Genomic DNA, 14,958 nt, shown 5'->3' on the forward strand with positions numbered 1-14,958 from the left:
CTTGCCTGTAGTATCGTTTGCTCAGCCTGAGAACCCCAGTTTCCTTTTTTGGTGAGCTACAGAGCAGGAAGAGAAGCTGCACATCACCCTTCGTGGTTAGTCTCTAGACCCACAGATGCCCGGCCCTCTTCAACCCAGCCAGAGAAAGCCTGGAGAAGAAGGCCTTTTGCCTCTCCCGGTAGTCTTCTGATACCAGTGAAAACAATTCTGAATTTGCCACAAAAGAAAAAAAAAACCCACCACCAACAAAAAACTGTATGTATATTTTCTAAAGACATAAAATAGAATCCCTGTTTCCCCACAGCTCCCTGTTTAGCTGAAACTAGGACTTTCCATGTGAAATTAAGCATAGCCAAATGAGGACTCAGTTTTATGAAATGCAGCCTCCTCTGAGACTTGAACATCAGTCTTTTGTTCCTCTCTCAGATCTGTTACAGCTTCCTGCTTGCTTAGCATACAAATCTGAACTACAGTGGATTCTTCGGAGCTATTCCAGGTCAACCACTGTTTTGCTTTCCAAAACTGCTCCCGTTATACACACAACTAAATAATTCAGTTCTGTGGCGTTGTTGTCTTGATTTAAGGTGTTTAATGTGGCAACAGCATGTGTTTCATAACTTCTAGGTGTTTTATTTCTTTTTTTCACTACAATTACACAAATGCATTTAGCATTTTGTCTACTCAGAGGATTGGAATGTCTTAAGTGAAAGGTGTCTTAAAGTTTATACATATGCAAGTTTCTTCTCCTTTCTTCCTCTCTCATAATCACATCTACAAGAGAAGTGAAAATGAAACCCACCAACTTCCTCTAGCACTGAGGAAGGAATGGCCAGAGACAGGAGGAATTTGCCTAAAGCATGCCCTGCAATGCCAGGTTATTAAACTGATTATGAAATGATGACCACCTACGAATTATATTTATAGAATTGTACTAGGAAACAAAAGAATTGCTAGAACTACAGTTTGAAAACTAGGCCTCAAATTCAACTAGTAAGACCACAACCCAGATGAAAAACTGGATCAAAGGTATAAAAAGACACATTCTTGAAGAAAACACATAAGTGACGAGCATCCAGCAATCCTCGATCATGGAGCAAGGAGAGGCTCATAATGTTCCATCCTTTCTATGGAACTATTGACAATTAATGGCTGTTGGGGCGATGGGAGGCCTTCTCCCTGCCCCCCAGTGGTAGAGCAATTATTGTTTGTGCTCTGGGTATGGGCTGAAGAGAAGGCTCAACCTTTAAAGGCTAAGGCTCACAAAGAGGCAAGCTGACAATGTTCCCGCGAAGAGCCCCTCCCTGGTGATTATGTGCATAACCCTTGGTAGACTCAGGGCTCACCCAACAACAACAACAACAAAGAACAAAATGATGTAAAAACAGGAGTGGACTTGTTGGGGAACAGGAGTTTGGTGGGAGTCAACAGGGGGTGAGAAAGTATAATGAGGGAGGGGACAACTGAAATATATACATATATGAACTTGACAAAGAATGGTACATTTTTTTTAAATGGTAGGAATTAGACGGATGGGATTAGACAATGAGACCGTGACAAGAACAAAGTGACATATGTGTACATGCCAGAGTGGAACCCGTTATTTCACTCCTGTACAAATTTCACCCATGGTGAAATTACTCTGTAGACTGGCCTAATAAATTAACAAGCCATTTCCTAAAATAAGTCAGCTTACCTAAAAAGTGGTTGAAACAAGAACTCATGGAAATCATCACTTGAAATCTTATTTTTTGTCTGTCTTTGGTCACATGAACACTTTTGTCTCTGTGTGTTATGAACTAGACTTAAAGGGAGGGTGAGAATCAACTAAAACTAAGTTTATATAAAAATACCATGAGAAAACCTATTACTTTGTAAGCCCAAATGAAAAGGAATTGCATAATTAAAATTGAAAGACATGAATACTAAATATTTTCTTTGTGATCTGTCTTAAGTTCACATTTCAGTCATGAGGTATACAATGTAGCAGATTAAGAAATACATTTAGGCAATAGAATTTGTGAGTTTATATCTTCTTTTGGCTAGTGTTACAATAGTGTAAATTATACCTCTGAGTTGTCCTGTTCTGAAGCAAGGCTGCTGGTATTGGTTTGATTTTGATGTGTGTGTTTTCTGACAGCTTTTGGTGAAGATCTAACGCAGAGTATCCATGGAGCCAAATTCCCAGTTCCATGCTTTACAGCCCATGAGCACAAGTGCAATCTTTCCAAAAATGACAGCTACTGTGAAGGGAAGGAGGAAATCCTAAGAAGTCTTCAGAGGCTAGCTGGGGAGAGCGTTTACAGTGTCCACCATAGCTGTTATCATCAATAGCAACTCACAGAAGAAAACAGCATGAGACTCGATTCACTGCCACACAGCCTAGAGCAGTGTTTGTGCCACAGCAGGCAATGGACGTGACAACACACTGCCCTACATGTCAGAAACAGACCAGAGCTACAGTGGACCACACACCGTTAGAGAGTGGCTGCCGTGGGGATTAAGTTCAATTATAAAGAGAATGCCAGTCGTGGGAACACTTGAGTTTACTGGAGTCACCTTGGAACTTCCAAGGAATCAAGAGGAAGGGATTTTGGCCAATACTACTACAATTCCTTGGACTGGTCACCTTGGAGGTAGGTGTAGTCTTGTCGACAGACAAAGGACAACCTTGGTTTCTGCTATATTGCTATTAATGAGCCCAAATAAACTTTTTAAAAGTTGGGGCTGGAGAGATGGCTCAGTGGTTAAGAGCATTGCCTGCTCTTCCAGAGCTTCTGAGTTCAATTCCCAGCAACCACATGGTGGCTCACAACCATCTGTAATGAGGTCTGGTGCCCTCTTCTGGCCTTCAAGCATACACACAGACAGAATTTTGTACACATAATAAATAAATAAATAAATAAATAAATAATAAATATTAAAATTTTTTTTAAAGTTATTGATCTCAGGCTGGGGAGATGGCTCAGTGGGTTGATTGCTTGTTACACAGAAGGAGGACCTAAGTTTAGAATCCCAAACCATGTAAAAAATAATATTTATCTGTAATCCTATTGTTTTTAATGTTATTTTTGTTTATCTTGTTTTATGTGGTTTGGTTTTTTTTTATCTTTTGATCTTTTGAGACAGGGTTTCTCTGTAGCTTTGCAACCTGTCCCAGAACTAACTCTTGTAGACCAAGCTGGCCTCGAACTCACAAAGATCCACCTGCCTCTGCCTCCCGAGTGCTTGTTTTATGTTTTGTTAATAATTTGTCTTATGTTCTCTACCCATGTTATTCATAAAACTCTATCAAAAATGATAGCCATTTTATAGATATATTTTAAAGAACTATATTATATAGAAATCAGAGAGAAAAACAGAATGGAAAAGGATGAGCATGTATATGAATGATAAGCATGGGGTTATGGGTTAGTGGTTTGTCGTAGTTAGAGTTTCTATTGCTGTGATGACACACCATGACCACGGAAACTCTTACAAAAAAAACACTTAATTGTCGTGACTGGTGTACAGTTCAGAGATTCAGTCCATTATCATCATGGCAGGATAGGGCCGCATGCAAGCAAGTAGACATGGTGCTGGAGAGGTAACTGTTACATGTTGATATGCAGGTAACAGAAAGCAGACTGTCTCACTGGCTGTGGTTTGAGCACATATAAGACCTCAAAGCCTTCCTCCACAGTGACACACTTACTACAACAAGACCACACCTGCTCTAACAAGGCCACACCTCCCAAAAGTGCCACTTTCTTTGGGGGCCATTTTCTTTTAAACCACCACATGACTGTTTGTGGGAAGAGGAACGGGAATGGGGTCTGCAAGGAGTAAACTATGTTTTTGTGTGCCTGACATATCCTATATTAACAATCCAAATTATAAGTGGTAAGTATAAGTTTTAATACTTTCTTGATTTGCCCTAAAACATCACATTAGGGATGGCCCATCCTCTGTGCTTCATTTAGAACACATGGCAACACTGAAGACTTAAATTTACAGTGGCAAGGGAATTAAAGAGTAAAAATAAAATCAATTACTGAATTAGTAAGTGGCAGCTGAATATGTGTTATTACTTGCATAATTTGGTGGTCTCTAGGAAAATTGTTTGCTCTCTAGTTCTGGAATCCCCAAGCTACATTTTAGGACTTTCTAAGCCACCTTTTGACTGGGAGGACAATGTGTTAAATTCTCACTCGAGTGTGTGAAATGAATGATTTTATTTGCATTCCAACAAAACTTCTCTTCAAGTTCTTATGTGCCAGATACTAAATATGCCAGAAGCTAATTAAGACATAGCCCATGGCCTTCAAAAAGCAGAATGGTATTATGATGATAATAACTACATCATTAAGACCTTTATTAATGCCTGGCCTGCACCCTAAGCCCACTGCCTGTGATCTCATTAAGTCCCCGCAACAGCCCTCTGAGGGAGAGACCATCAATATCCCCAATCACAAATGAAAAAAATGGAAGTTTTCAGAATGAGTTTTCCAAGATTAACTGAAGCTGAACAGAGATAACAACCTATAAGTTAATAGCTATAAATCTGAATGTCTCCGCACTAGCATATGACAAAAAGCAGCAGAAAACTTCACACAGGAATCTAGAAGAAAAAGCATTTTTCCAACTACAAGATTCAGTGAGGTTTTCTGTTGTGTAGCTATAGTCTCAGAATCAAAACATTCTCTTCCAGGAGGAGTCTTATTTAGACTTAGGAAGTAATAAAATTTACAAAGTTCAAGAAGTAAACAAAACTCATAAACTTTGTTCTTGAAACTAAAAGTTATATAGGCAGTTATATACAGGTGGAGAAAGAAGACCCTTAAGGCGTCAGCTGTCTACAAACCACACGGAAAAACCTTATAGTGCTACCTTGGGGAGTCATTACCCATGCTGTCATGTTGTTGGTTTTTTCCCTAATGCAGATGTCATACTCCTAGCAAACACTCTTCAACCATATTCCTGAAAATAACCCCAGTCAACCCACAAGCTAACTACCATAGACTTGGACACAGGACTTTAATCTCAACAGAAACTGCTACACAGCAATGGACTCCAAGATTGTGATTCTGTGAAATTAGGTAACCTTTGTTCACAACAAGCTTAGCATTTGTTTGTTTGGTAGGAGGTGCATGCCACAGCACAGAAGGTGGAAGACAACTTGGAGAGATTGGTTCGCTCATTTCACTGGGTGGGTTATGGCGATCTGATTCAGGTCATCAGACTTGTTGGCAAACACCCTTGCCTACTGAGCCATCTTACCAACTTTCATGATTAACTTAAAATATAGCTATAGACTTTGGGCATATCTACAGGAAATTAGATGAAAAAGCATATAAGTCACTTCTGAAAAATGTACGGTTGGAGAGATAGATCAGTGGTTAAGAGCACTGGCTGCTCTTTCAGAGGACCCAGGTTCAATTCCCAGCACCCACATGGCAGCTCACAATAATCTGTAAACCCAGTTCCATGGGATCTGGCATCATCCTCACACACAAACATGCAGGCAAAACACTAATGCACCTAAAAAAAATTTTTTTTTTAAAAAAGGCAAATTTAAAAGTAAGGTCTAGGGAAGTTTTGGAAAGTCATGATTAAACAAACCACTAACAAGCAAGAGAGGTGAGTTTGGAAACTAGATAGGAAATTTCTGGAGGGAGAGGATCTGGGAGGAGATGGGGAAAGGGAATGAATGAAGTGAAAATATATCATCCAAAATTCTCAAAGAAGAAATAAAATTTATTTTAAGAAGAAAGCAAGGGAGCAGAAATTCTCATGTGGGTAGAACTGAGTAAGGATTGTTTGCTTATGTTTTCATTTCGAAGCAGCAGAGGCAAGGATCCTAGCACATTCATCCTTGCAGTCCTACAATCAGCTTGTATTTATACCTACTGAAAAGTCCCCTAGATACACAGGCTACTTGAATTCTGTAGTTTCCTTTACCTGTATCAAGAGGCAGTATTAGATCACTATAGGGACTATCCAACATTTTAAGTAATTGATTGCTCTTTGAATTACTGCGGGAACCATATGTAAAGATGTCACCAAAGGCATAACTAGAGACATACTCTGACTCAAATTATTGCAAAACATTACAAGAATTGGGTGAGGCTTCTAAGGAGGAGGGCTTCTAGGAAGTTAATTATGCAAAATTTACTGTGTTCTCGCTGCATGAGACACAGCACGCCAAGTAAACAAGAACAACATAAGAAGGAAACCCCTGAATCCCAGAGATGCTGTTGATGAGGCAGGTGCTCTGAACTGGGTCTCTGGAGAGAACACCTCCATTAAGTTTTATTCTGTGGACAGCGTCGAGGCATTAGCGTGAAAGATCTTACAGTGGAAATAATTTGCGATATTGAATAAAATGTCTAGGTTTCAGTCATGTCTGAGCTATGCAGCCCTGGATAAATGATTGGCACCTTGGTCTGGAGGGACAGTAGTATTTAAGCACATGCAATTGCAGGGAGTGATAAGTGGAGCCCAGACGGGGAAACTATAAAAGAGGAAATGGTATTGATTTGTAGCCCCTGCGGTCCTTGGCGGGACACGGTACTTCATTCCCTTTCATGGTGGGTGCGCGCAGGTTTCTCTTCAACAGGATACATGCTGTTTCCTGAACATGTCGACTTGACTTACTTCCTCTCCCTGCTCGCTGCAAACGAACACTTTAGTAAGTCTCTTAATGATAGTGCGCTTGGACCCAAACAGCTATTAGAACTCTTGACAGGAAATAACATTGGCTGTCATTCCCATGCAGCTGTCAGACCGACACTGCCTGAAGACATTTCTGTTCATGTCATGTCACTGTTCAAATGCGCTCAATAATTTCTCACTTTCTAATGATTAAAGTCTTAACTCCCAGTTAAACTCCAAGTCCTGGCTAAGCAAAGTGTAGCTTTCAGACAAGTAGCTCTCCTCTTATCTGGGTGTGTGTAAGAAGTACAGATTCTCTGGTCCACTCAGGCCCACGGAACTAGTAACTCAATTTAGTAAGATTTCTATCTTCTTCCTGTGCCAGCTTTGATAACATCTTTACTTTTTTTGTAAACTTGAAGCTTTAGTAGTAGAGTTGCCAGATTTGGCAAATAAAAATAAGAGACATCCAGTAAAAATGGAAAAGAATGAATAATGTTTTTAGAAGGTCTCAAATCCTTCATGGGGTATTTACCTTCACTTAAAAATTACCTGTATGCAATTGAAAATTTTCCTAGGTGGCCTGAATGCATTCTGGTTCGTCAGTTCATGAGGATAGAGTGTCAAAACAACAACGTTTTATTTCCTTCCAAGAGTACATTGCCTGCCCTAAGTCAGTGTTTAATTAATAGAGTTGAGCTTAAAGAGTATCTTCTCTGAGTTTTTGTTTTGTGTTTTTTCTACGTTATTTATTCCTATGAACTAGCGCAGAGGTCTTCCTACCATAAAAGACCAATAAACATTTGTTGGACGAATAAATGAAAATATCAAAAGTCATCTTCCAATTGTGGACTGGATTGTGTAAGCCTATTTTAATTAACAGACTTGGTTTTTTTTTCCTAATATTTAAAAATGTTTCGCTGGTACAGCTTTTCACAATTCCGCTGGCAGCGTTCAGGATTTGGTGGGAACAAAGTCATGGGCTCAGAGTGTACTCGTCGCCAACTGGGTCCATATGGTCATCGTTGATTGGGTAGAAAAAGGCACCAAAGAAGGATAGAAGACACCATAGCAATCCGGCTTCGGAGGCGCAGCGCAGGCGCACAGCCGGGCTCCGTCCTGCGCTCAAGAGCGGGAGGCGGAGCTCCGGGGCGCGTGCGCGGTGGCCTAGGCTGGGGAGGCGGAGCTCCCGGGCGTGTGCGCAGTGGCCTGAATCCGGAGGGGGCGGAGCCGAGGGGCGCGTGCGCGGCGGCCTGGGCGGCGGGCCCCTCCCTTGGCGGGGGCGCGCGGCGCGGAAGACCGCACGGAAAGGGGGAAGTCAGGTGGCCGCCGCCGCCACCAGCGCCACAGTTTGTCGCCAGAAGGAAGATGGCGGATCTGGAGGAGCAGCTGTCCGATGAGGAGAAGGTAGACGCCGCGGCGGGGAGGAGCAGGGCAGCCGGAAGCGAGGGCCGCGGCGCGAGGGCTGGAGTGAGCCCCGGGCGGGCTCCGGTGGTGGGCCGCACGCCTCCGCTTCCCGAGCGGGGGTCCGCCCGCCCGCCGAGCGAGGCCCGGCCGCTCCGCTCCTTGTAGGGTGTGTGCTCCGAAAATAGGAAGCGGAGCCTTGCGGGCGGGGGCGGGGCGGGGGCGGCGGGAGCCGGGCCTGGGGGTCCCGGTGCGGGGCCGGTCGAGGGCGGTGTGGCGCCGCCTGGCCTGGGGCTGTCACCGGGAGGCGGGCGGGCGGGAGGGGGGAAACGGCTCAGCCGACCCTCACTTTTCCCTGCAGTTTCTCCTCCCCAACGCGAAGTGCTTCCTGGTTCTTCAGGGTGTTTCCTTTCCTCTGGAGGACGCAGTCTCCACATCCCGCCCCTTTGCCGTCCCCTCTCTGTGCCGTCTTTTTCTTTATTAATTTTCTCATTATTACCTTTTTTTTTAATTGCTGTTCCCATGTTCCCCGGAAGGCAGTATTGTTCACAAAGACACCTCCCCCCATAGTTGTTTTCTGCTCAACTTGGCTGCTGCTCCCCTTGGGGCAGATTTGGTGACATCCCGTCTTCCTGATAGGACCAACTCTGTAGAGGGAGAGCAGAGCGGGTGCAACTCCTTTGACTGTGTGAAACGCTGTGACAGCAATGGGACCAGATGCACGGCTCAAGTTCTCGCATTTGTAATGCAAAATCCGATCACTGAACTAAGACTTTTGCCCATTTTTTTCTGTTGTTTTTTGGTTTTGTTTTGTTTGGCGACTGTGGAAACTTCATACCTGGGGCAAGGAATGTGAGAACTCTGTTAATTTCGAGTATTTCCTGGAAAAGCCTCATGACGGTTTTTCAAACTTGACTGACATCTGAGTGTGGTGCACTTTGGAAATGTCCGCTCTTAGTGCCTGGTTTTGTAAGTCGGCACGTCCATGTGGGACACATACTCAGTTCTAGCTGGGTGGCAATGGAACTCTAAGGGATATTTTCAGTTGGGACCCTCTATTTTTAGACTGTGGTGTTGCACCAAAATTAGAGTTCTGTCTCCTTATCCTTACGATTGTCCAGAAGTCAGCCTCATTTTGATTTTGAAAATGTTTTTTCTTTTGTGCTCCCTGGTGAAAGTGATGATAAATGAACAAAGTTGGGACAGCAGCATCCTTTGCCGTAAGCCCTAAAAGTTGCTGTGCAGTGTTTACATGTGCAACATTGACTAGTTGTAAGTTGCTAATTGAAAATATAACAGTGCAGTGCATGCAAAATTAAATGTTAGTTTTTAAAGGGATTTCTTAAATGTTTTGTTTACTTTTGTATGATTATTGGTAGCTCTGATGGCTAGTAAGATAGCCAAGGAGAGAATACTCCGGGTGGAGTTGATAGAGGTACCATGTTGTTGGAAATGCCCCAAAACTTCAAATGAAGCCATAAGATTCCCTGTTCTTGATACTCAGGGCACCAAGTTCCACAGAATACTGTGTAAGTTCATCTACTGGTATAATCTTGGGACAAATGAATGATAATTCTAATTTTAAATTTAGCATCATTTTTGTGGCTTGAGTAAGAATTTTCTGTTGTAATTTTACATACAGGATTTATAACAATATTTTTTAATCTAATAAAACAGAGGCCAAACTTTTAGGTTAAATTTAAATAACAAATAATTTGAAAATTTAGCATTCTTGTCCCTTTAGTTTCCCACTACACTTTACTATCTTAGGAAGAGGATGTTTCATGTGGGATCAGAAATAGAGAACTTAAAGGTGATATTTGAAGACTGGTACTTAAATCATGTTTCTTTGTCGTTGTTTCTTTGCCTGTGAGTTCAGGAGGGAGTTTTAAATACTTTTTACACTTTAGTTGTTTGTATTCTAGGCTTCTGGTCCTAAAGAAGAGGTGGTACTATGATGTATATAATACTGTACTTTGTATGTGCATACTACGTAAGATAAATATGTTGCATTTTCTGTTTTAACTTAAGTTTGAGGTAGTTTTATTATTACTGTTTACTTGTAAGTAAATTAAGGTTCTAAAAGCTTTTTGTAGCTTACATGGGGAGGGAGTGGCAGAGGTGAAATTTAAACCTAAGTTTGTCAGAATCCAAGGTTTGCCTGCATTAAATAGCATTATGTTCCCTTGAAGTTGGTTTTGAATTTGTTGACAGTTTATTTTTTTAAAGAAAGCAGTGGATCTTTGTAGTGTCAGGTTCTAAATTTGTGTTTATTATACTTGGTGTAAAGGCTAACTGGTAGACCTGGGGTTTCGTCATTTTTAATCAAGCTTGTTTTTATTTAACATGTGAACATTTTTATGCTACTGCTGTGTAGTTTCTTATTTGCCCCATGAAAGGAGGCATTTTAGAAATGAATCAAAGCTGGGTGTGGTAGAACAGATTTGTAATCTAAGTACTGAGGAGGCTCAGGCTGGAGGATCTCTCTAGTTCTGAGGCCAGCCTACAAAAAGCAGCAACAAAAAGAGATTAGCGGCTGTTGTGCATACCTGTAATCCCAGAACCCTAGAAGTTGGGCATGAGGAACAGGAGTACCCCAAGTTTCAGTAGCCTGATCTGAGTTCCAGGATAGTCACCCTGTCTCAAAAAAACAAACAAAGGGAAAAATATCTAGGACATTAGGTTTCCTTTTAAAATCATGTACAGTTGCTTTTCTTGTATGTATTGTGATTTTATGACCTTATTTCTTTCGGCTACAGTATTAATAGGAAGTAAATGTAGCTGAAAAAAGTGAAGTCCCTTAAAGCTATTCGTTTGTTGTAGTGTGACCCTGTAAATTTTACATAGTTAAAGAAACTCCAAGCCAAAACGTTTTTATGTTTTTCTTTCTTGGATCATTTGTTGTATAGTAAAGCACTTTTGTGAATTTGAAATTATATGAAATTATATGATACTGTGATGGAGAGCGCAATAAAGAGAACCATCCCAAACTCTCCTGAAGGAAGAAGTAATTGTTGAGGGTATTCTTCCTGGACCTCCAGCTTCACCAGTGATAACAGTAGTCCACTTCTCTAGCTTCAGCTTTTGGTACTGGGCTTTGGGTAGCCTGGAACTGTGCAGGAGAATGAGGATGACCTTGAATTTCTGCTCCTTCTCCTTCACCTTACTGCTAGGGTTGCAAGCATGCAGTCTACTGCTGGGTTTAGTGCTGGGGATGAAGGCAGGACTTTGTGTATGCTGGCCAAGCAGTTCTACCATCTAAGTCACATCTTCAGCCATCTCCAATTTAATTCTCTTTTTCTATTGTTATAGTCACTTAGGTCCTGTATTTCTATATTTCAGGGGTTTGTTTTGCTAATTTTTTTCTGCTTGCCCTGTATCTTTTTTTTTTTTTTTTTTTTTTGGTTTTTTTTTTTTTTTGGTTTTTCGAGACAGGGTTTCTCTGCAGCTTTAGAGCCTGTCCTGGAGCTAGCTCTTGTAGACCAGGCTGGTCTCGAACTCACAGAGATCCGCCTGCCTCTGCTTCCCCAGTGCTGGGATTAAAGGCGTGCGCCACCACCGCCCGGCTAGCTTGCCCTGTATCTTAAGCCAAAATTTTCTCACCTCTGTGGTCATGATCAAAAATGCCTTATACAATAATTTATTTCTTGTTCATAAAACATAATTTATTTTAGTATTTAGTTTACAATCTGTGGGTTGACCAGATTATCAGTTTGTAACAAAATTTCACTATTTAAGCAGTACAGTTAGGTCAGTAACAACAGTTAGGAAAGAAATAAAAGTTAAAGTTAAAAGAGCTAGAAATTGTGTCTTAGCTGGTCTTTCCCTTCTGCTATATTTGCTATGGGCAAGCTCTTCTTGTAGTTTCTAGATTGACCCCTCTGGTTGATTGTATCTAAACTACGCTTTTCTGTATTCTCTAAAAATACCAGTGCTTAAAGCTTGGTGTGGTGATATGCCTCTCTGACCCTGGCACTCAGACTCTAAGCCATCCTGGACTAACTAGAGGCCTTGTCGTTTTCCCTTTGAGTGACTGTGACACTTCTCCTGTGTACTGTTTAACCGTGCTCTGGTCTTTTTCTAACATCTAACATCTGACACCCTCAACACAGGCTTACATGTAGGCAAAACAACAATGAACATAAAAATAAGATTGAGGAATTTTACTCTTTGCTCAGTAAGTTTATCTCTTGGCCTTAGTTCCCCTGAACTTTGAGGACATAGTTGAAAATATGAATAGTACATGGCATACAGTTAAAACATACCTATGGCTTTTTATTCTCTTTAATGATTGGAGCTACTCCCAGGTCTTTACCATGTTTTAAAAGATAAAAATTGTATAGAGGGCTTGAGAAATGGCTCAGTGGTTAAGAGCACTGAGTGCTGTACCAGAGGACCTGTGTTCAATTCCCAGCACCTACATGGCAGCTCACAACTGCCCCAATTCCAGGATAGCTGACACCTTCAACACAGGCTTACATGTAGGCAAAACAACAATGAACATAAAAATAAGATTGAATCATTTGAGAAAAAAGGAATTTTACTCTTTGCTCAGATCATCTGGCTCATTTAATTTTTCTTGAACTCAGTAACACATTGTTGGTATTAAGTACACTTTTATTCAATCCTTTGTCTTTTCTTCCCTTTTCTATTAGAATCCCTTAGTACAGAAATGTCATCTCAAGCATCTGTCAGTACACTGCTTGTGATTAGTAAACTGTTCAGTGGGTGAATGAATGAATAATCCATACATCACATAATTGAGGGGAAGCCTGTATCGTGAAGAGTAAAAGCATATAACCCCAGGCTTTGCCGTGGAAAGCTAGCTATCCAAATTTTCATTCCTAAGTATTGCCATTGGTTTTTAAAGACTTAAGGTACAGGTGTCTGAAGTTCAAATGCTAAATATAATTTATATATAAGCAACTAAAATATTTTCCCCTCCTACAATTGGAACTGGTTTCATAAGTCTTGTGTTTATACAAATAACATGGGCTGCTATATCTTATCATAGTGTAAAGTTAATAACTGGCTTAACCAGTAAGCTATTTTGGAAAGTATTCATTCTTAATTTCATTCTGTGGAACTAATTTCTACTTCAAGCAGGAATTTTTCATATCAGCTATAATAGGGATTTTTTACAGTTCATACAATGAGAAAAGTTTATAGTATATTTCAGGGCATTTAGTATATTTCAGGGCATTTGGGAGCCATTTTAAATAAAAAATAGAATCTTGCATTTCAGTGTAAAATCACAGGTCCAAAAATAGATTGCAAATTCTTTTAAGATTAAAAAGCATGATAACAGAACTTGACCTGTGGTTCATACTTAGGATTCATACTTTGATTTAAAGCCGGATCAATTACTGACGCTGTACTTACCACAAGAGATTCATGCTTATCAAAGAAAATGGCATCTTACTTTCTTGGGACCACTCATAACTTGTTCTGCAGTTGTCTTAGATGTAAAACAAAGAATTTTGCAAACTTATTATAATGTTTGTTTTGTATATTGATTTAGGGTTTTTTTTAGATTTACTTTATGTAGATGAATGTTTTGTCTTGTGTATGTATGTACACCAGGAGTGTGCCTGAATCTCAAAGAGGTTAGAAGAAGGCTTCAGATCCCAGCAACTGGAGTTATGTATTGTTGTGAATTACCTTGTGGGTGTTGGGAATTAAATCCAGGATCTCTGCTAGATCAAAAGTGATCTTAACCTTGGGTTTTTGTTTTGTTTTGTTTTTTGTTTTTTTTTTTTTGCTTTTCGAGACAGGGTTTCTCTGAAGCGTTGGAGCCTGTCCTGGAACTAGCTCTTGTAGACCAGGCTGGCCTCGAACTCACAGAGATCCACCTGCCTCTGCCTCCCGAGTGCTGGGATTAAAGGCATGCACCACCACTGCCTGGCTTAACCATGGTTTTAAACTTAGCTATCTCCAGCCTTGGCCCTCAGTTTCACAAATTTATTTTGAAAGATATATGATTTTTATTTTTATTTAACCATTAATGTAATAGCTAAGAACTTTGTTTTGTTGACATCTTTTTCTTTTATTAAAAATAGACCCCCCCCACACTCACATAATATCTCCTGATTTCCAGTTTCCCCTTCCTCTACTCCTCCCAGATCCTTCCTACCTCCCCTCCCACCTGGGTTCCCTCCCTTTCTCTCATTAGTAAACAAACAGGTTTCTAAGGAATAATAATAAAATAAAACAAAAGCTTACTCATCAGAACTGGGCAGACCAAATAAGGAAAAGAACCCTAGAGAAGGCACAAGAAACAGACCCACTCGTTTGCATCCTCAGGAATCACATAAAAACACTGAACTAGAAGCCGTAATATGTATATGAAGGACTTAGTACAGACCTTTGTAGGTTCTTCAGTCTCTGAGTTCATTGGAGTTTTGGTCATGTTGATTTAGAGGGCTTTGTTTTCTTGGTGTCCTCCATTTCTTCTGGCTGGTATACTTTTTCTGCCTCCTCTTCCTCAGGGTTCCTTGATCTCTGAGGAGAGGGATTCGATGAGATATCTAGGGCTGTTTTAAGGTCTCTCTCTGGGCAATGTCTGGCTGTGGGTCTCTAAATTTGTACCCATCTGTTGCAGAAGAAAGCGTCTCTGATGGTGGCTTTTATTGCATATTTTAGTTCACAGTGTTTCTGTTGGAAATTCACAAAAATAACTTTTGAAAGCTATCTTCATATTCATTTATTCATCAAATACAGGTTCATTGTCCCTTACCCAAAATGCATAGGACCAGAGGAGCTTAGATTTCAGTTTCCTAGATTTTGGAGTATTTGTACATAGATAATGAGGTATCTTCATTTACGAATCCAGTTCTGATAATGAAATGCATTTGTTTGATTGTACCTCGTCCATATAGCTTGAAATTAATTTTATACATATATACATACATAATTATGTGTGTG

General features: G+C 40.6%; 1 protein-coding gene across 1 annotated transcript in view; it reads left to right on the forward strand.

Moving 5' to 3' along the window:
- Positions 1–7,871: 7,871 nt before the first annotated feature.
- Capza2 (capping actin protein of muscle Z-line subunit alpha 2) overlaps positions 7,872–14,958 on the forward strand; it is a 36,050-nt gene continuing 28,963 nt past the window's right edge. Inside the window, exon 1 of the mRNA XM_038320185.2 lies at positions 7,872–8,037. Within this exon, the coding sequence (XP_038176113.1) occupies positions 7,999–8,037 (39 nt within the window). The 5' untranslated portion in view covers positions 7,872–7,998. The remainder of the gene's footprint in view (positions 8,038–14,958) is intronic.

This window comes from Arvicola amphibius, chromosome 2 (genome assembly GCF_903992535.2).
Source record: "Arvicola amphibius chromosome 2, mArvAmp1.2, whole genome shotgun sequence".
Classification (NCBI taxonomy): domain Eukaryota; kingdom Metazoa; phylum Chordata; class Mammalia; order Rodentia; family Cricetidae; genus Arvicola; species Arvicola amphibius.